This window comes from Rhodnius prolixus, unplaced genomic scaffold, assembly GCF_049639745.1.
Source record: "Rhodnius prolixus isolate KJV_2025 unplaced genomic scaffold, Rpr scaffold_8, whole genome shotgun sequence".
Lineage (NCBI taxonomy): Eukaryota > Metazoa > Arthropoda > Insecta > Hemiptera > Reduviidae > Rhodnius > Rhodnius prolixus.
In genome coordinates, this window is record NW_027411593.1 from 20,884,575 (window position 1) to 20,906,212 (window position 21,638).

At 35.3% G+C, this 21,638-nt stretch overlaps 1 protein-coding gene across 3 annotated transcripts in view; it reads right to left on the reverse strand.

Moving 5' to 3' along the window:
* The window catches only part of LOC141451015 (uncharacterized), a 1,067,280-nt gene that overhangs the window by 748,941 nt on the left and 296,701 nt on the right, over positions 1-21,638 (reverse strand). Inside the window, exon 1 of one of the 3 annotated variants that reach the window (XM_074122024.1) lies at positions 4,001-4,374. The exons of the other annotated variants lie outside the window; for them this stretch is intronic. Coding sequence (XP_073978125.1) covers positions 4,001-4,037 — 37 coding nt within the window. The 5' untranslated portion in view covers positions 4,038-4,374. Of the gene's footprint in view, positions 1-4,000; positions 4,375-21,638 lie in introns of those variants that run through there. 3 annotated transcript variants of the gene reach the window in all.

Below are 21,638 nucleotides of genomic sequence, written 5' to 3' on the forward strand. Positions count from 1 at the left end.
AAAAGTAATTTATTTATTATAAACATTTATTGTTATATTACAATTATTTACATTACTTATTACATTTTCTGCTGTTTCTTTTATTGATGGAGGAGTGTTTTCTAAACAGGCATCACTAGAATCCATTTTAAATTTCTATAAGGTAACACTATAACCTTTTTAACTGTTATAATTAAAAATACCTAATTATTTATTAAAGTATTATTTTTATTTCTATATTCCTTTCAATTTTTATTTTATTTTTTAATATTCGTTTTTTTAATTATTTAAATAAAATAAATTTAAATAAGCTTATTAGAGTTTTACAGATAATATTTATGTTAATAACAAAACTTCTTATATCAAGGAAGCACAATAAAGTTTTTCCACTCACTTGTGCGGAAAGTGACACTAATGGGAATTTCCCCCCACTAGTGTGGGAAGTTGGGCATTACACAGCTGATTTTAATTGAGTAATGAGAATTTCCCTACATGGTTGCAGAGAAAATAATTTTTGGGAAAAATTAAATTTCAGAATGAATTAATTTAATTGAAAATCTTTCTACAATTTTTCAGTGTTGCCGTTAAAAATTGTGAAGACGATTTAACAACTCGAATGTTAATTTCGTTGTTAAGCTTTTATTTAAAAGTTTTTACCAGGCAAGAACAAAGCTTTTACAGCCAAAATTGTATTTTTAATTAAAGCCCCTACATGATTAACATATTTGAGCAATAAACTGTTACTTAGCTGAAGGAATGGGCGTAAATTTGCCAGTAAATTAAAATCAGAGTAGGGAATTCAATTGAAATAATATTTACCAATTTTCAACGGAAAATTAAGCTGGAAAAACAAGTGACGCTCCAGAGAGAGAGATAGTCACAGCCCGCAGAGCAATATTTAAATTATTTTTTCCCCTCGTTTTTTTTCTGATTGTACTCCGAAGATAAATATGCAATTACTGTTCTGTGGGAAGACAAAAATTGTGAATACCTTTCTAGATAGAAAACTTAATTTAAATTCTGATATTGTTAGTTAATTACTTTCTCTTGTTCCTTGTCACCAGAAATATGGAATCGTACAAATATTGGAATTGCATGTTTTTAACGGAAATACATTTTGAAGTTCTCTGCGGAATGAAAACTGATTGGATTGTATGTACGCCATTTTTATTGTTACTTATAAATTTTTATTTATTTATTTATTTTTTGGTAGGGTGGCTAAATTTGATCTCCATTTTCTCGCGGTTTGTCTAGGATTACTCGTTCTTTAGTTAACAGGCCATCAAAGACGTTATGAGGACCAGTCCTTTCCAAGAATTAAGGTAATTCACAATCTAATAGGACTGTCTTAGGTGGTATCCTCTAAACATCTGAATATCTTGGTTTTCCTTTGATCTGGTCCTTAGAATATTTAATAAGACAACCTGAGAATATTTGTGTCCCAGTATGCTGGGTGCATTGGAATGAAAAGCATTGGTAAATTTAGGATTTGCAGACCCTGAAAAAATTTAACCTCCTATAACTCAATATAACTATTATCACTAAAACAATGCTATTTATGTCAGTTATAGAGTAGACCTTTCTCTATAATTCGATAAAGAAATCATTAAAATCGGAACAGTGTGAAGAGAGATATAAAGGTTTGAAATTTGAACGATTTGCCCAACCTCCAAAATGTAACCTCCTACATCCCACCAACTATTAAAAAGTTAAGCATAGGGGTTGATTAACCCTTATATCCTTAACTGAAAAGATGTTTTTAATGAATGCTTATAGCTGCGGTCCTCAAAGAATCCTTAAAAACAATTTTCTTGAGAAAACGTATTTCCTATAAAAATAGGAAGGTATTTGTAATGTAAATAGCAAAATTTAACTGCGATTATAGTACTTTCTTTTAAGAGAAGTAAGAAAAATGAAACTGCGATTACAGTACTTCTCCCTATGAGGCAAAGGGAAACTAAACTTTTGCTAAATTTTACTAAAATCAGACTATAGTGATATTAGTAATAGTTTAAGAGAGGGCCTTCCTTACTTGCGTGGGGCAAACTCCGTTCCTTAAGAGCATCAGAGTCCATACCTCTTATGTGCAAATCTATACAAAATTTCGATTAGAATGACACTTCTTTTGTGAAAATCGGATAATTTGAAACGATTGCAAAACTTTCCCTTAATAGGTCGTTTTTATATTACTAGAGGAGCCCTAACCCTTTCATCCTGCCAAATTTTATCAATATCAGGCTAAGATTTACAGAGTTATTAGCAATAATAATTTTGGAGGGGGTTAACTCATTTTCTATTCGATGTACAGCTTCAAGGCCCCAAAAATGCACATCTACATGAAATTCTGAATCGAATGACATCTCATTTGTGAAAATCGGTTATCGCGTTTAGGTGCTACGTTGTTTACAAAAAAAGGTAACAAGAAGAACAAGTACATTTTCAGAAAATGCTGTTTTTTTCATTTTCAGACACTTTTTTCCCGAAATTATTAGATCTACGTAGTTGGAAAAAAATTACAGTTATAAAGGAGAATTTGGGCTATTTTAAAGAAAATTTGGGAATTTTATCTTTTATAGGAAAAGAGAAACGCTTTTACGTGCACTTTCTTGACAATCAACCCTGATGCAACTGTCCTACCAGCCAGTTTTAATCCAAAAATCCGACTGAGCTACTGTGGCTGCCAGTAAGATCGTTTATATTAATTCTAACCCCTAAAGTGGTATATAGTACTTGCTTCGCATATTATTCAAACTATTATAATATATTATCACACATTTTTTTATTGTTTTATTGCAAAGATACAAATAAATAAAATGTAAGACAAAGTCTCTTAGTTTATAATATATCACGGATATTGTCATTTTCACCATTTACTAAATTAAACTCTTTGGCGAAAAGTAAGCAATAGAATAAAAGCTAATAAATATAAACCCTAAACCACTGGTTTAAAAAAGAACCACACGTAAGAGGGCGTACTATGATTGAATTCGATGGAGATTTATCACGGACCAAGTAGCCAGAGAAATACGGTCATTTTATGCTAAATAAAAAATAAAACAGAGAAAACAAGTGGTAAACTAGAGAAAAAACAAAACCCCATCAATTTCGAGTACAACTTCTAGTTTGATATGTGTGGAGGGGATACACTGGCTGGACTAACATGCAATCTTGCAATTATGATTAAGGTCTAAATAAATTATTAAATTAGAGTTGGAGAAGAAAGCATGCGTCCTGAAATGTGTTGCATCAATTAAATATATAGCTTTGTTTTTAGTAATTAATGGTGTGAATAAAACTAATGTAATATTACTCCAGCCTTGGCAGTTAATATTTCTAGTTTTTTATCATTCAAACATCAGATCCATATTTCGTCTTACTAGGCAAGGAAAACATTCCGATTGTAAGGGGCGCTGGCCGCTTTAATTACATTCTTCATAAATAAATAGGCACTATATTTTAACTCTATCTGGCTAATACGAACGGAGATATAAACGTTTGAATTTCGAACGAATTTGAAACTACATCGAAAACATCTAAAATTTTACCTTCCATATCTCATTACCTATTATCACTAGAATACTGCAGTTTGTACAATACCGTAAAGAATACATTAAAATCTGAACAATACTAAAAGAGGTTTAATCATTGTAAGGGGCGCTTGCCAACCCGCACGGTGAGGAAACAGGAACTGGTCACTCCAACCACAATTCAATATAATTACAGATTTCGGCCATAGTATTTATTTACAATAATTTAAAATAATTTATTTACAATAACAAATAAAAAGGACAAACAAATTATCAACAAATACCCCAAAGTAAATCGGATCCTACGCTTCATCCCTTACATAAACCCACCCAGTTGAATATCTTATACAATTCTCTATCTAACCTCGCTTCTAATACACTCTAATACGTATCCCCAACATCACAAGTAACCTATTCAATCTTTGCAACCACTGAGTCGACCATACTGGGGCTAAACAAATACCGCTATTAAATTACTACTGGGCTACACTCACCAGCCACAAGCCAGCCGACGAACCCCTTCCACAGCATGACCACTGGCTCCTCCGCAAGGCGGCTGGCTCCTCCGCTGGACAACTGGCTCCTCCGCTGGACAACTGGCCCCTCCGAAAAGTGTGAGAGCCTGGCCAGCCAGTAGCCCAGTTTTTATATATGATACGGTGTCGACTCAGCGGTTCCTACACCTTTCGTAATTTAATTAGTGATTTTCCTCCTTGTCCTAATTCTTATAACCCCGATTACAAAACAATTCAGAGAGTAAACTACCTAAATTAAATAAAATTTATTTTCTTGTTTAAAAACTAAGTATCCCAATGACTTTCTACAAAATGTTATGCAAAGCTGGACCCTTACACCGATCATGTTGTATTTTCGAAAAAAGGGTTTTTACCAGAATTTAGGTTCCCTGGGAGTCAGGTTATTTCTACAAAAAGGGGTGCGTGGTTTTATTAAAATTCTCAAAGATGGAAAATCTCCTACAGTTACTTAGCTAACAATATTTCCCAATGAGAATTGCCACGTTAATGAATGGATTTTCTACCAAAATGGCGTCTAATTTTCCTACAAACTTTGTGTACTCATGATGGTACAAAAAGTTTTTACTATAACTTTTCCATCACAATACGATTATAGGCACTTCTTTATATTGGGGGGGGGTTGGCTGTTTTCGACTAATGTACCATTTTAATATAATGTGCGGTCCTAAGTTTTGTGCATTGTCAAGGAGAGTTAGTTAGAGATGTGCATATAGACGCTTGCTAGACTAAATGATCTAAACTCTCATTACGCGTTGGAAGAGGACTTCAAGATCCCTACATATCTGCAGCGGATCTTAGGTGATTATTTCAGTAACCGAGTTGTAGTATATCAGACGGAGGAAGGGGTTAGATCCATGAATGTTACGGCCGGAGTAGCGCAAGGCTCGATTCTAGGACCTGACCTCTGGAACATAACGTACGACGGGTTACTTCGGCTAATATTACCGGAGGAAACGCTGTTGATAGGATACGCGGATGATGTAGCAGCTCTAATTTCGGCGCGGGACCTCAATGTAGCCCAGCTGAAGTTAAACCAGGTTATGCGCAGGGTAAATTGGTGGATGGCGGCACACGGATTGTCATTGGCACTGGCGAAGATAGAGGTCGTAATGCTCACCAGGAGACGGATTGAGACGGGCCTCCCATTCAAGGTGGGTACAGAGACGATTGTCTCACAGGACGCTGTCCAGTATTTAGGAGTAACCTTAGATGCCAAGTTGACTTTCGGCAAGCAATTACAGAAGGCCGCCGATAAGGCATCAAAATATGTCGGAAAGTTAAGTAGGTTACTGACTAACGTAGGGGGCCCGAGGGCACATACCCGTATGGTGCTAATGGGAGTAGCGCACTCCTTACTGCTATACGGGGCCGAGATCTGGGCGGACGCGCTCCAGAAGGAGGTATACAGAAAGAGACTGGCGCGGGTACAGAGGGTTGGCGCGTTACGGATTGCCTCCGCTTACAGAACAGTTTCTGAACCGGCCATTTTGGTGATCGCGGGAGTTATTCCCGTGGCGCTACTGGCCGGTGAGAGGAAACGGCTCTTTGAAAGAAGGTGGAAGGCCGATAGAGCAGCAGCCTACAGAGAAGAGCGAGAACGCACAATGGCTGCGTGGCAGGATGCGTGGACTGGGGAAACTCGTGGCAGATGGACGGCAGTTCTGCTCCCAGATGTCAGAAGTTGGGTTGGTAGAGGTTTTGGTGAGGTAGATTACTACCTCACCCAGCTCCTCAGTGGCCATGGTTACTTCCGGGAGTTTCTCCGGAAGATAGGGAAGCGGTCGGTGGGAAATTGCCCCCACTGTTCAGGAATAAGAGACGACGCCCATCACACATTCTTTGAGTGCGAAAGATGGGGTCGTATCAGAAGAGATTTGGAAGAAAGAGTGGGTCAATGGGTTCCTGAGCGCTTCCAAAGCATAATGCTCTCTGGCAGGGCGCAGTGGAATGCTGTGGCGATGTTTACAAGGGCAGTTCTAACCCTTAAAAGAAGAGACATGGATGGAGAGGAGGATAACCCCTAAAAAAAAACTCTCATTACAAAACAAACATAGCTGTGACCTATATGGGACCTACAAGAGTATTGGTTGGAATTGCGCTAAGCATGCCAATTTTTACCGAATCCATTCCTTACAGTAGAAAAATCACCACTCAATTATGATTCCGACGAAACCAATCCATACTGATCTGTCTATTCCCTTAGTAACCGAACTGATGGTAAAATTCCACTACCAAAGATTCGACAGCTCATACTATAATCACTATACTTTTGTGCAGCACCTTCCAAACCTAATCTAACCCAAAATACTTCCTTTAGACGACTGAAGAGCCGTTGGGCTCGAGATAATCTTCACTAATTCCGAAACCATGAAGTGTTACCCCTGAGCTTCATTCTGGTCTTTTTGTTTTTGGCGTTCACATTGGGTAGCAAATAAATCAATGGATGATTTAAACAAAAATAAATACTTTTTTCGAAAATTTGATCTATGATGGTCTCTAAATTTTGTCCTGCCGTTTCCAGTAATGCCTAACTACTAAATAGATAACATTCATATATAGCCTTAAATACAAAAAGTGGGTTATTATTTAGGCTTTCAATACATGGGTTATTCACAGGTAAGATCTTTGTAGTTGCAAACATTATTTACTTGTTTGTAGTTAAAAGTATCAAGTTGTCCCGTGCAGGTTATGTTATTTAAATTACATTTTTTGTAATGACATGTATACTTAAAATGTCTTTTAATTTTTACTTTCTCTCAGGTTTAGTATTGTAATTTGAATAGGTAATACTGTCTGGCAAATATCTATCTTCTTTCGCAAAAGATGAAGAATTACCCACATTTCATAAACTTCCTAAATAGGTAAAAGATTTTTTAAAGTAACTCGGCATTAGATGAAATGCAGGCAACATGTACCTATATGTTACAATACATTAATACACTACAATAACTATTATTTCAAATAATTGGACTAGCAAAATTATTTTTGAGATATTATAAAGTGTATGTAATGAGCAGTTTTACAATCAAGTTGATGTTAGTAATGGATAAATATGTTTTGAAGTTAGAAGTTTGAAGTTTTAGTTAGAATCACAGTAACAGAAAGTCACGTGAGTGTTCACACCAGATTTGGTTTAAGTTAGAGTGCAAGGGTAACACTATTAGCTGGCTCTAGCGCAACCTGCACAAACTAGAAACAGAACAGTGTTGTAACGTCATTTGATTAGCCCAAATAGTATCTTTGCTAAGATGGCAAACAAACTTTTTACTTACTAGTTAATCAAAGTAAAACTTCCTTTACAGATTTTAATGGGGAGTAACAAGAGCGTCAGCCAAAATATAATCTTTACTGTAAAGAATTAGATTCTTTTCACCTGGAAATCATTCATTAGTATTATGCTTGTTTTGAAAGGCATTTTCATTTAATGAGGGAAATAAACATATTTTCCTTTGTACAAATAGGGTATTCATTCTATCTCTCGATAGCCTAGTGGATAGAAGCGAGGACTGCAAAGCTAATACATGGTGTAGCACTGGGTTCGATTACCGGTCTTAGGGCTTTAAATTTTACTTAACGGTATTGAAAGAATTTTTTAAATGTGAAATTTGAATAGTATTAAAGTTTGTTAGTCCACGTCTCTGAGCGAAAAGTGAAATATTATAAAGTAATAAGGCAAAGCTTGCGAGTCTGTGTGAAAAAAAAGTTGCATTTTTAACAGGTTCAAAGTCAGGAAATAGGACCCAAACCGAGAAAGTACGAATCTCTCAGAAGCCATCGTTTAGATGAAAGATAAGAGATATGAAGGTTAGCCTATCGCTGGGGCATCTGACGACTGATTTCTAAGCAGGGATCATGGCGTTTGCTGAGTAAAGCTGGAAATATCTACGAGTACAACAAATTAGTGCTATAAGAATTAATTTTTTTGCTATCTAAATACTCATCAAAGCTGGTAAAAGAAAGCAGTAAAAGTCTCAAAGAAACTAGGAAATATTAAAACAGCCTATTCTGGATTCGTAGTAAACGTTTGGAAGGCCCAGTGCCCATGTCAACAATTTTAAGCCATAAATATAATGCGGAAGCTAAGAGATGAGATTAAAAAATAAATGGAAGTGAAATGGCGTCAATCTAACTCTTAATCCATCTAGAAGAGGTTTATACAGAAATTTAGGTGTAAGATTCTTTAGATTATTAAATGATATAGCCCAGCGTTTCCCAAAGTGTGGGTCGCGACCCGGCATCGGGTCGCAGAAAAATTCAGTTGGGTCGTGGCAAAAATTGTAAAAACACAAAAAATCTATAACATTTTGTTCTAAATTTAATATTTTTCGAAACTTCTTCAAGTACTGCAGGTGGCAACCCTTTACCACCGTTTCCTACCGGACCGTTTAAATTCGGATGCTCTGATTGGCTGATTTCGATCCGTCATTCAGTGCCTTCTGTCGATATTGAAAAGGAAGAAATGCTTAATCTTAGTGAACAAGAAGTTGATAATTTAATTGAAATTTCATGCGACACCGATCTTAAAAAAGTGAAACTGTACCACTAATTAATTTTTGGTAGCGCTGTCAAAAAGAATATCCAAGCGATACAATTTTTAATGCCTTTTGTCACCACTTATACGTGTGTAACTGCGTTCTCAGCCTTGGTGTACTTAAAAAATAAGTATCGAAACAGATTGGATGTCGAACCTAATTTGAGAATAAAATTAACATCATTAAGTCCTAATTTGAGATTACTATGTGATGGAAAACAACATCATCCTTCGCACTAAGGTCAAAATATGTAAAACAAAATTTACTTTATTTACTTTAAGTTTTAAATGAAGATAATGGATTGTCTTTAATTACTTATGTTTTTGTTATATAATTATTTTGCAATTTTTGTGTATGAAATAAACCAACAAATAACTTGAATTTTTATTTTTATTAAAAAATAATTTTTTTTTTGTAAATAAATGTTTTTTTTATAAGGTGGGTCGCGAAAAAATTTAAAATCTCGTACCAGGCCGCGGTCAAAAAAGTTTGGGAAACGCTGATATAGCCTAAAAATGCCATTGGAGCATAAACGTGAGTAAGATGTGCAAGGAAATGAATGAGATTAGTTGGGATTGAGAAAGATAGAAATCGGGTTTAAGGAAGTCAAAATATTTGTTGGGTTGAGAGAGCTGGCCGAGAACAAATAAGTAAAGAATGGGATTAGCAAATCATGAAAGTCTAATCAATTCTCCAAAAAATATATCATCAAATCCAGAGTCGTTGCACAATGATAGCGATATTACGATTCAAGATCACTGTCATAGATCACTGGATTTGGGTAAAAGAGAGAAAATCCGTGTAAAATTTACTACTTTCAGGAAGGTTAAAATTATTTTCTGTGGCACTGCCAGTCTTGTTACAGTTACTGTCCGTCAATGGACTGTGAACTACAAGAAGCTTCTAAAAAGAGCAACTCTAAGAGATGGCTGGATTCTAACCCGGGGATATCCCTGAGAAAATCCATCAAGTTAATCCTTTCCCTTGGACAAGTAAAGGTAAGGGAATGTCGAGTATGTGTTCAAGCCAAATATTTTGGCCTAGAATTTGATATTTTTCACAATTATAATATGGGACTTATTTCACACGGAATTGTTAAAGAAAAATGGTAGTATTTCTTCATTTCCTAATTCTTATCGAACATCACATTTTTCTTACTTCATTGTTTTCTCCCACAGGAACCTTGGAATCCTTATTGATGGATCCTAGCGGATCTTTATCCCCTTCAATGGCTCTTATTTTATTGCTTCAACCATCTCTAGCACTGTTCTCTTCAAACTGTTACACTTTATCATACAAGTAGAAGGATTTTTATGACATGAAACCGGTAATAGATACATATGTAGTATTCTCAAATAAATGTGTTTTTGTTTTCTACAAATCTTATTGTATTAGATACAAAAGAATGTGTGTAAAATATATTGAGAAAAATTGAATTGAAGCTAATCGCGTGACTCTATATACTTTCATGTTTTATTATATTTGCCAAAATTTATTCCTGAAAGTTGGAATTTTGATCCTTTCTAGATAGACGCTTATGAAATGGAAAATGGCTAAAGGTAGATGGTACAAGATAAGTCACTCTGGTGATGGAAATGTTTGGAGAGTCAGGTACAGGTCGCCTGAATAAATAAAAGGAGATTGAGTTGGTTAGGGACACGTAGATGACTTGCGGAGTGGTTACCTCAAAAATTTATTAAATAGAAAACCAGGAGGCGCAAGAACTCGAGGGAGCCTACGATTTAGATGGTTGGATGACGTAGGAGAAGATCTCCGTCGGCTTGGAGTGAGAATACGGTGTGCTTTAAGAACGCAGATCGGAACAAATAGGGTGGTCCAGGTATTACTCTAAATACTGTTGCATCGAGTAGTAAGTAAGGTGAGCATCACGCTAGCTTGCAACAAAAAATAATGCTTTTAATGCAGCAGATATGCGCAATTAGTTTTTAAAGTATTCGATACAAAGCTTGATTTATTTTAGACAATTATGTGTTTGCATTTCTGGTGTTTAATTTTATACTAAGCAAAGGGCGTGTAATTTTTGAGGTGGAGATGGAGCTCGGTAGTAAAAGGTTGGCCTCAATCAATCTAACCGTGATCCATGATTCGGCAGAATTCTTCTACTTCTTTTTCCCATAATACTTTTTCATTTAGTAGATAGATATTTTATTTGAAGCACGAAAGCTTTTCATGATATAAATGTGCAGGTTTGGGATGATCCCTTAGGGACTAGCAACGCCCAATTTGCTAAGTAGCCATTGCAGGGATTATACTTCTAATAATTGAAAAATTGTGAGCAGGCCAAATTATAACAAAATAACGATATTCTAAAAATAGCACATTCTTTTACGCAACATGACGCAAAGTCATATATATATATACAATAAATTTGCGTGGCAGTGTATTTTTTAAGAGAATTTTCTTCGTACAGGGTATGTAAACTATTCATTTAATCATGCATAATGTTATGTAAGAAATTGGATTGAACATTATATTGTAGTTGCATTTATAGCAGAAGTCTGCCCAACCCACCTTTACCCAAAAGTGCCCTTAATGGAGTTTCCTTGGGAAAAAAAAGTATGAGTGAATTCCTCAAAGGAAAGATTTCGAGAAAATCTTTGCAAAAAAAAAAACTCCACTCGACTTTCATTAAAGGGTTTTTTTATTTCTGGATTACTGTCTGGCCTCATGTGAGTTCGCAAACGAAACATAAGGTTCAAGCCATTCTGGGCTTTACTTTTCTTTACAAACCACTTTATAAAGACCACTTTTTTGAAGTCAGGAAACCTCAAAATGGATTTGGTCCTTGCAAGTTTGGCACAATCATAACATGAGTTACCTGAGTTCCTCAGGTTACTCACCTAGGCACCTTTTCCTACTTACAGTGTACTTAAAATAATTTTTTTCGTCAATTAGGAGATTAATATGAAGATGTACATGAACATATCGGATCACTATATTGTATGGTTTTATTCTTATATTTTTATAAAGAAGAAACAAGACGCCACGGTAGCCGAGCGGTTAGAGGCGAGACTTGTAAAGCTAATAAGTATTGTGGTTTACTGGGTTCGATTCCCGGTCTTAGGCCTTAGATTTTATTTAATGGTTAATAAAAGAAATTTTCAGTAAAGTATGTTTGCAAGTCGCCTCAGTCCGCGACACCTAATTGGTAGTTGGACGTAAATCCTGCCTGAAAAAAAACAGGCATTACTTTACAATAATTTTATTTTTGTTTAATGCTGAAAAATGTCAAATTCCAAATAATTTCATATGATACTAGAATATACTTTGAAACTAATTTAGATAATGATTTTCTGTTACTTTAGCAAGGTCTGTTTCGGGTAATGCAGTTGTGTCTTCGCCACTTCATGTTTCTGTATGTCAAGGAATGTTCACTACTAATCTTCAGTAAAGGATAGAAATTGTAATTCAGTACACAGTAAATTGTTTTAACCAGGAAATATTTTCTGAACAGTTAACGAATCATGTTGGACCAATCACTAAATTTCCATTTCCATATTGTCTGAACTGTTAAAAGTGCCTCAAAATTATTGTTTTTAATTTTTAGACCGCATAAAAACAGGAGAAAATCCGTACACCCTACTACGAGCCATAAAATGGAATCAATAAATATTAAATTCACTAGACTATTAAACCTGATATATTCTAATCTGAACTGTCAGTTTGGCCATGGCTAAGTTGGGCATAACTCCTCATGAGTTCAGTGAAGAGTGGATTTCGACAAAATTGTATGGTTCAAGAAAAATCAATTACATTATCGATTCTCTCGACAATCTAGCCAACATGAACTCCCACATCCCAAATCACAATACCAGTGACCATTTATCCTTTCCAAATTATTTTACCATTAAAGCTTTCCGCAGCAATTATGGGTATAACTCTCCATTTACGTGATTGCACCGTCGCTGAAACCCTTTATTTTTCTCCAAGCAGTATTTCTTCCTTTAAAACTAAACTGTTGGACTAAACTTACTTTACCAGACTTAATATTGTGTAAAATTTAATTCTTTTTAATAAAACTGCCCTGTAGGACAGTTGTATTAGGGTTGTTCGTCAAAAACTGCACGAAGAAGCGTAACGTTGAAAAACACCCAACTTTGACAATTTTTTTGTTTCTCTTTTGCTATAAAAGACAAAATGTTGCAATTTTCTTTAAAATGAAGAATATATCCTCGTTTTTATGTACGATTTTTTACAACACAAATCTATTAAATCTTTAATGAAAATTAAATCGTAATTTGAATGCTTTTATTCTTAGTTTAGTACGCCTTTTGTAATTTACGTATTCATAACATTATATATTTAAGATAACAGTCCTTTTATTTAAGAATGAATAAAAAATACATTCCTTTATTCTAGTAGTTAGAGAAAATATAAAGTTTATTAAGAAGGCATAAACTATTAATTCGCTCAGAAATGATATGCTCTTATAAAATAAAGCGACAAGCTTTGAAATTTGTTGAATATACATGTATAGTCTGTATTAAATAGCAGCTTTCCAAATTGTTAAAGCTTGTACGAACAAAGATTCTAAAGTACCATCAAGATTAAACTAGAATGAAGTTGGTTAAGTTCAAGAAGGGTTGTACTTAATTATGGTACTATGTTTACAATGTTGGAATGGGATGGAGCATACAATGAACTGTTTACTTGGTCTAGAAAGGCGTTGATTTGAAAGCAAGTAATACGCTTTCATAAAATCAACTGATGAATGAATCACTTTTTTAGTATTAAGGAATTTAAAATTTATTGAAATTTCAATTTTATTTAATATTAATTACGTCAGATTATCGAGAGTTTTTCTTTAAATATCATATCATAAATTGTAATAAGTTTCATTTGATAACTTTTTAAATAAATTACAAGACTGTTTGATTAAAGGCACTTTTGACGTGAATACGCCTTTAAATTTGCTATCATATGGAGGTAATCCAAAAAACTTAATGATAACAAAATCGGCTACAGTTTAGCATTATAGTTTCGAATCTATCGTCTACAACCAAAACTAAATTAGACCACTGGATAGCTAAAGGATCAAAGAATTCATTACGATAAGCGAGGACAGTGACGCATCGCGAGTGGTGGAGGGGGAAGAGTCGCCATTTTGAGATAATTTTGCTGCGTGTCGAGATTTGCAATTAGTATAACTTTTGACTCGGAGAAGTTACGATGTTCGTTTAAGTTTTAATCGTTAGCTTTGTCTCAATCTATCGATTGTATATAAAACATTAGTGTAAAATAGTGACAGTGAATATAATAAGGTGTTAGAATAAAAAAATATTATCAAAAATATATAATGTCGGCCTATACGCGTCGAAAAGCCAAAACCAAATACAGAGATCCTATACGGTTAGAAAGGGCTTCTCAAGAACAATCGAATGGCAAAGCCGGTGGAGTCGCCATATATCGCAACATCAATAGCTACACTGATTGTAATAGAGTTAACATTGATATTTCGGAAATTTATTTGGAAATGATAGACGCAAAAGCTGGTGATGTCTGTGTAGTAAACGAAAAAGGCCAATGGCAACTTCAAATTCATACTCGGGTGTGTGTATATCCATCCGGGCACACCGTTAGCAGAAATTAAACTATCGTTGTTAAAATATTCCAAAAACATCGCTAAAATTGTACCCAATTACGAGCCTGATCTTACTACACCAATTATGATAGTTGGAGACTTTAATGTTGATGACTCACAAAACCGCTCATTGCTCGACTTCATGCTCAGCGAGTTCAATTTGTCTTATATGGAAACTTCTCCAACAACGTTAGGTAATACCTATATTGATTTAACGTTTACCAGAAATCTAGATTTATCTTGTACGCCATTTGTGTCGTACTTTTCGTATCACAGACCTATAATTAATAAAGTTATATTGTAACACAATAATTATTTGTTTCCTTGATTTCATCCTAAATACATAAATAAAAATATTTTATATAAAAAATATAACCCGTTACGTAAACGTATTCACGTACAACACACGGCCGTGTCCGCTGTGACACAGCCACAGTTTAATTTTTTTGAAAATAAGGTTTGGTAAGCTTTTGTCTAAAGCACACTTCAGTATAATGTATGGTTCCATTCTTATATTATTATAAAGAAGAAACCCAATTTGTTGCTGAAATTCTGTTTCAATAATATTCAGAAACTTCTCACTCGAATTGATTTTCTTTACTTTCCCTAGATTTTTTTGAAAATGTCTCCCCTACAGTTGCCTATAACTTCATAAGTTTTGTATGAGTAATTTTTCTGGCATAATTCTGTTTAGGGCATTCTGAGCCCTGAAGGGTATTTATTAGGTCTGGCCCAAAGGTAGGCGGCCGTACATTAAGTGACCCTGCCAACAGAGTTTGAGATTAATAAGTAAAGCTGGGATAACTGGGATTGTTTGTTGACAGTAAAGATAGAAATTCATGGAAAGTCCATCAGGTATGAGTGGGGTGGTCGAGTGAGGTTTTCTAAAGCAGAAAGAGTAATTTCAAATTTGAACTTTCTGCGATATTAGTTTTTGAGTTTCCATGGATACGCACACAGACAGAGAAAGACCAATCAATAAAAACCATTTTTTCAGCTTCTAAGGACCTCAAAATTTGCCCAATTACAATAACTTTCCCTTACTACAATACGGTGTAAGGGAAAGTTAAAATAAAGTAGACAAAACTAGATAATAAGCATTCATTAAATAAAACTATGCCGATTGGACACAGGGGTTAGTGTGGAAAATAGATAATGAGTAGAACAGTTGGTGCAGCGATGCGAGTCTCCGTGGTTAGAAGTGAAGTTTCTAGAAGGCCGGTGTAGTCGCGAAGGGTTGGAGTGTTGCAGGTCGGTTAGTGGCATGCCTCAGGGTTAGGAGACGAGTGAGCTGTCGGATGATGTTTGAGTAATTGCTCACAGCACGCTAACGGCAAATTATAAAGGTAGATAATATATTGTAAATGAACGTTCAGAGTAAATTAGGAGAAAGAGTTGGATGTGGCGAAGGGGAAGTAAAGGTGGCAGAGTGGGGGTGATTGTCGGGAGATTTGGATCTAGTAAGGGGAGGGGCTATTTTAGAGAAATTTTTGTAACATTGACAAGTATTGTGGATTTTCATTTTAACTAATGACCGAAACCATTTATTAATACCTTATCTTAAGTGTTTATGGAAAAGGTTTTTAAAAAATTAATACTGTCAAACTAATCTCATTTCAGAAAAAATAAATCACAGAAGAAAATGGCACAAATCCGAAAGAATTACGATTTTTTCCATTTAGTTGAACTGGATCAATGGAGTAACTGGAGTAATGTTATACTTTCTGAGGGTGATGCCCCGATCAAAATTGCAATTATTAATTTAAAAAATTCCTTTACTTTCATTACAGAAAGGTAAAATATTTAAAAGATAATAGTTAAGAACCAATAAACTAATAGTTGAAAACTAGTGTTACTACGAAATTAAAATTATAGTAATTTTTTCAATAATAACTTTATTAAACATAATAAGCCTCATTTCTCTTTCAAAACCACTTCAATTTTAGCTGAAGGTTTGGACTCAGGGTTATTTTGCAGAGTAGCACTGCACAGAATTCGTACAACTCCTCTCAGATTTATAACTCATCGAACTACGAGGGTCGTTTGAAAAGTCTGTGCAAAGTCAGAGAGATAGCACCACTGGCGCGTATCGAGGTTATGTTTAGTTAGTAGCATCTCTTGGAAGAACACACACCAAGTTTCAGCCAGATCGGTCTATTTCTTTGTGTTTGGCATTCGTTTGAATCGAGGAAGTCGAGTGATTTTCAAAAAAATGGACGAAAAAGAATTTCGTGTGTTGATTAAAAACTACTTTATGAAAGGCAAAACGCCTCAGAAGACTAAAGAGAAGCTTGATAAACATTATGGTGACTCTGCACCTTCGATTAGAACAGTTTATAAGTGGTTTCAAAATTTTCGGAGTGGCCATATGGGCACAAGTGACGCTGAACGTTCTGGACGCCCTGTTGAGGTTACTACTCCAGAAATCATTGATAAAATCCATGATATGGTGATGGATGACAGAAGAGTGAAGGTGCGTGAGATTGCTAGTGCTGTAGGCATCTCGAATGAAAGGGTACATAATATTTTGCATCAACATTTGGACATGAGAAAGCTATCCGCAAGATGGGTGCCGCGATTGCTCACGCTTGACCAAAAACGAAATCGTGTGAAGTGTTGCAAGGACGGTTTGCAGCTGTTCCAGAAGAATCCGCAGGACTTTAAGCGTCGTTTCGTCACTGTGGATGAAACATGGATACATCACTACACTCCTGAGACCAAAGAACAATCTAAACAATGGGTTACCAAGGGGGAATCTGCGCCAAAAAAGGCGAAGACCGTTCCTTCGGCCGGAAAGATTATGGCAACTGTCTTTTTGGATTCGCAAGGAATAATCCTCATCGACTATCTGGAAAAGGGTAAAATTATTACAGGTGCATATTATTCATCGTTATTGGACCGTTTGAAAACCGAGCTGCAAGAAAAACGCCCACGATTGGCCCACAAAAAAGTCCTTTTCCATCACGACAACGCACCAGCTCACACCTCAGCAGTTGTGGTCGCAAAATTAATGGAAATAGGGTTCCAACTCGTTTCACATCCCACCTATTCTCCTGACTTGGCTCCCTCGGACTACTATTTGTTCCCCAATATGAAGAAATGGCTGGCGGGAAAAAGATTTTATTCAAACGAGGAGGTGATTGCAGTAACGAATGGCTATTTTTCAGACTTGGACAAATCCTATTATTCGGAACGGATCAACAAACTAGAGCAGCGTTAGAAGAAGTGTATAAGCCTAAAAGGAGACTATGTTGAAAAATAAAAAAGGTTTACCCCAAAAAATTAAGTAGTTTTTATTTTTGCACGGACTTTTCAAACGACCCTCGTACACTCTGAAAAGCATTACTGCCTTTTTCCAAAACATTATGAAGTTGCCTTATGCATTGTACCATGTTTTGCTGAAATCTATTCTGTCACAACAAATTAAAGTAAAACTTTATTTTTGATGTTTTTGGTTCCCATTTATGTCAATATAAATAAATTAATAAGTGTACATGAAATAAATAACGAAAAAAAAAATATATAAAAATCATTTCATCGCAACCCAATTTCATATCAAAGATACTCTGGGTTTGACGAATATATTCGTCATCGCTTAATTTGTACGACGCACGTTGGGGACACATTTTCCAACAAAGTCGAAACAGTTAACTGGTTAAATGGTGCTTTGGAGGTAAGCTCAACTCCATCGCGATTCTCTTTCAAAGGATCAGGAAAAAATCCTTTCGTGAGATTCAAATTAGTGTTTTCCATTACATTTAAACGCTAACATGAATGTTCAAATGAGACTAGATTGTCTGAAGTGGAAGTTAGTTACATCCCATTAAGTGAAGAGCTCTGAATAGTAATAGTAAAAAAATTAAAACTATGCCTGAGATTTATTTAATTTTTTTGAAATAGAAGTTACAAAAATAAAAGGGATCATCAAATAAAAGATGGTACTAAAGAAAACAAAATAAGATTGCACTTTATATGTAGAAATAAGATGAGCAGGATGTTACAAAGTGATGATGCGTAAAGGAAGACTGTAAAGTAAGGATTGGTTATAGATTCCGGTCAAATCAGTTGTATCTTATGGGATCTTTACATTGGTCGGTAATGGTGCTGGCTACACAACAGGTGGTGGTATTCCAAGTGGGTTATTTCCAACCGGAAACTCATATCCACACCCACCACATGCTTCTAATCCTTTCACTCAACATTTATCACCCAGATAATAAATGATAACATAAAATACTGGCAGGACTTACAGTATTTTAAGTGTACATTAAAACAAAAAACCTAAAATTTGGTGTGATGTCTTACAGACGTGCTTTTGACTTAGTTTACGTGATTAAAATTTTTCATAAAACTCACAATTTGCTCTAAAAAGTGGTTCATTTCAAATTATATTTGTCCTCTTTTGAAAAGGTATCTTTCAAGTATTTTTAAAAAATGTTAAATTTTTATTAATAATCCTTTAATTTTATAATACAAAAATAATATAAAATACAAAATTTATAATTAGGAAACTGCATGGCTTACAGCAGTCTGCAGGAGTTAGCTCTAAGATCAAGAAAGGAAAATAAATAAATAAATAAAAATAAAGAAAAGGACAAGAGTCAGAAAAAGATGAGGGTTGAATGGAGAGCCAAAGAAGAGCAGCAAACCAAATTCTAGAGCTTTTACTAAAGATCAAAGTATATCATTAAACTTCTTGAAAATAAAAGATATTTAAATTGTCGACTCTCCATTTATAATTTTGTATCTTACATTCCAGGCTCTTCTGGCAAAAGTAATCAGTGGAAGATAATCCGAGGTGGACAGCAAGACTAGAAAGACTAGAACTACCCATGGATCCGGAGTCGGAGCTCACCTAGAATCGAACATACAGCCAGGAAATGATAGAGATCCTCCCGTTCCCCTAAAGAGCACAGAGAGCACATACCATCATCACCTTGCCGCTCTAACCACGGGAGACTAACCTGAGTAGCTCGGCTCGAATTTTTGAAGAACCTTTTTGAATTTTTAAAAGTTTATTAAGTAAAATAACATTTTGTCAGTAAATTTTTAATAAATTTGGAATTTTTGCTAAAAATAAATACTTAATAGGCCAATAAATGTAAACTTTAACTGAAATGCCATTTTCTAAGAAAGACTAAACGCCCCCACTCACTCTAAAATGCCTTTAATTATATCTTTACAAAAAAAAAAACATGTTAAAGACAAAAGTATGCCAAGTTTTTTTGGAAAATCGTAAAAACCATTTTTGGGCAAATTATCCCAAACAAGATCGCTGTAAAGGTAAAAAAAACTGTTCTTGATCAACAGTTCTGTCAGCCAGTTTTTGGAAAATTTGTGAACTTCGTGTACACATTGAATTCTTATTACTTTATAATAAAGCCTTTACCGCAGGGAATTGTTGTTGCATGCAGCTTCATGGGTGTTCCAATCCCATTGGGTTCTTCTAGCTTAGTGCTCCATGCACTTTCAGTATACAATAGGGACACTTGGCACATACACTGGCCTACCCAAGGGCTAAATTCTCCCGGAGATAGCTTTAAATCTAAGATCCACCATTGTTTCAGGGGGTTGGGCGTCGGGCCGTGTACCGTACACTTCAAAACCTTAATACGTTTCAAAACCGCAATTGGAAAATTGAGGAGGTTAGGGCCATTCATGGACTGTAATGCCAAAAAAGAAGAAGAGAAAGATATTGTAAGTAATAAGTCCATAAATTACAATAAAATGGGACTTGAAAGAATATAACCCTTCATTTTAAGGGCACAAAAGTGCCCTTAAAAGGGAATATTTTATTAAATTTACAGAACTACTTTATATGCAAAAGGCAATCTCAAAATTTTAGAAAATTAACTAAGTAAAAAGGTACTTTCAAAAACTTATTTTGGGATCTGATAGTGGCAACTAAACCAGTTATCAAAATCAAACTTAGTGCGATTTTTGGATTTTTTTTAATTGTACTAACTACACTATTCACAAACCGACAGACAGATATATATACCAATATTTATCAATATGTCTGTCCAGGGAGTCTCTCAAGGCCTTGAATTAATTTGATAGGATTTGATAGCTAATAAAGACGTCTGGATATCTGAGAATATTTACGACTCTGGAATTTGATTATCCTTATCTCTGCAGCACTAATTAAAGGCAACTAGCTCTGCCTGAAAGACTGTAGCCTTTTTGCCTAGGCTTACTGAGATATCATAACTGGGATTACCGCCTTACACACGAGCTCACCTTTCTTCTAAAAACCGTCTGAGAAAACCGCTCAGAGAAATAAGCTAAATTAATTACCAGGATTATTAATGGCGATCAGTATTGATCATGGCGATTGATATTATCATGGCGTCTAAATTAGTTATTTTAGCCTGTGTTTGCGATGTATCCAATCCGAAAATTAGTTTTAAAATGAAACAGTAGCGCATTTTATTAAACAAATCTAAGCTCTAGCCCATTATTCTGCAAGCAGGGAATAGATTAATTTTGAGCAGTTCGCATGACCGAGTTGCTAATGTTAGCTTAGTCCAAATAGTTTGTGAAATAGTTTGAGCACTAGAAGTTACTTGTTTAATGAGTATTTCACAGAACCTATTTCATAGTCTGTGAAGAAATTTGCATCATGTGATTAGCAGTTTGTTGACTCGGTCACAGATTGTGTAAACTGTTAAGTCTACGTTCATCACCAAGACAAGTACGTACAAGTTCGAACGGCCTATCATTTAATTTAAATCTTACCCAAGAATATTAATCTTACAAGGCCGGGTAGTGACAACAATAAGGTAATGATTTCCTAACTGTAGGGCGAGCCCATTTAAGAGAACGTTAGAGAACAGTAAGGGAGTGCAACTTTTATAAGAAATATTTTTTTGGGAGCTACAAACAAAAAATCATCAAATTATAAATATTATGTAGGCCGTTAATTAAGCCAGAAAATGAGGCAGGAAAAGTGGAAGGATAAGGGAAATGAAGGCATTTTATGGGAAATTCACTTACCTGAATTATTACCTTTAAACAAATAATAATAATAATAATAATAATAATAATAATAATAAGGGAAGGGATTAGCTATGAGGTTAGCATACTGGACTCCCACGCGGAGGTCCCGGGTTCGAATCCAGCAGCTGACCCTTAGATTTTCTCTTCCTAGGAGCTTCTTACAGCTCACTGTCCGGTGATGGACAGTGTTGTCTGTAACGAGAGAACACTGTCCGGAGGCCGGCAGTGCACTGAAAAAAGCTCCGGGCGCTAATAACCTCAGCTGTTGATGCGCCAAAAAAAAAAAAAATAATAATAATAATAAGGGGGAGGGATTAGCTATGTGGTTAGCGTACTGGATTTCCACGCGGAGGTCCCGGGTTCGAATCCGAAGATTTTTTCTTCCAAGGAGCTTCTTACAGCTCACTGTCCGGTGATGGACTGTGTTGTCTGTAAAGAGAGAACACTGTCCGGAGGCCGGCAG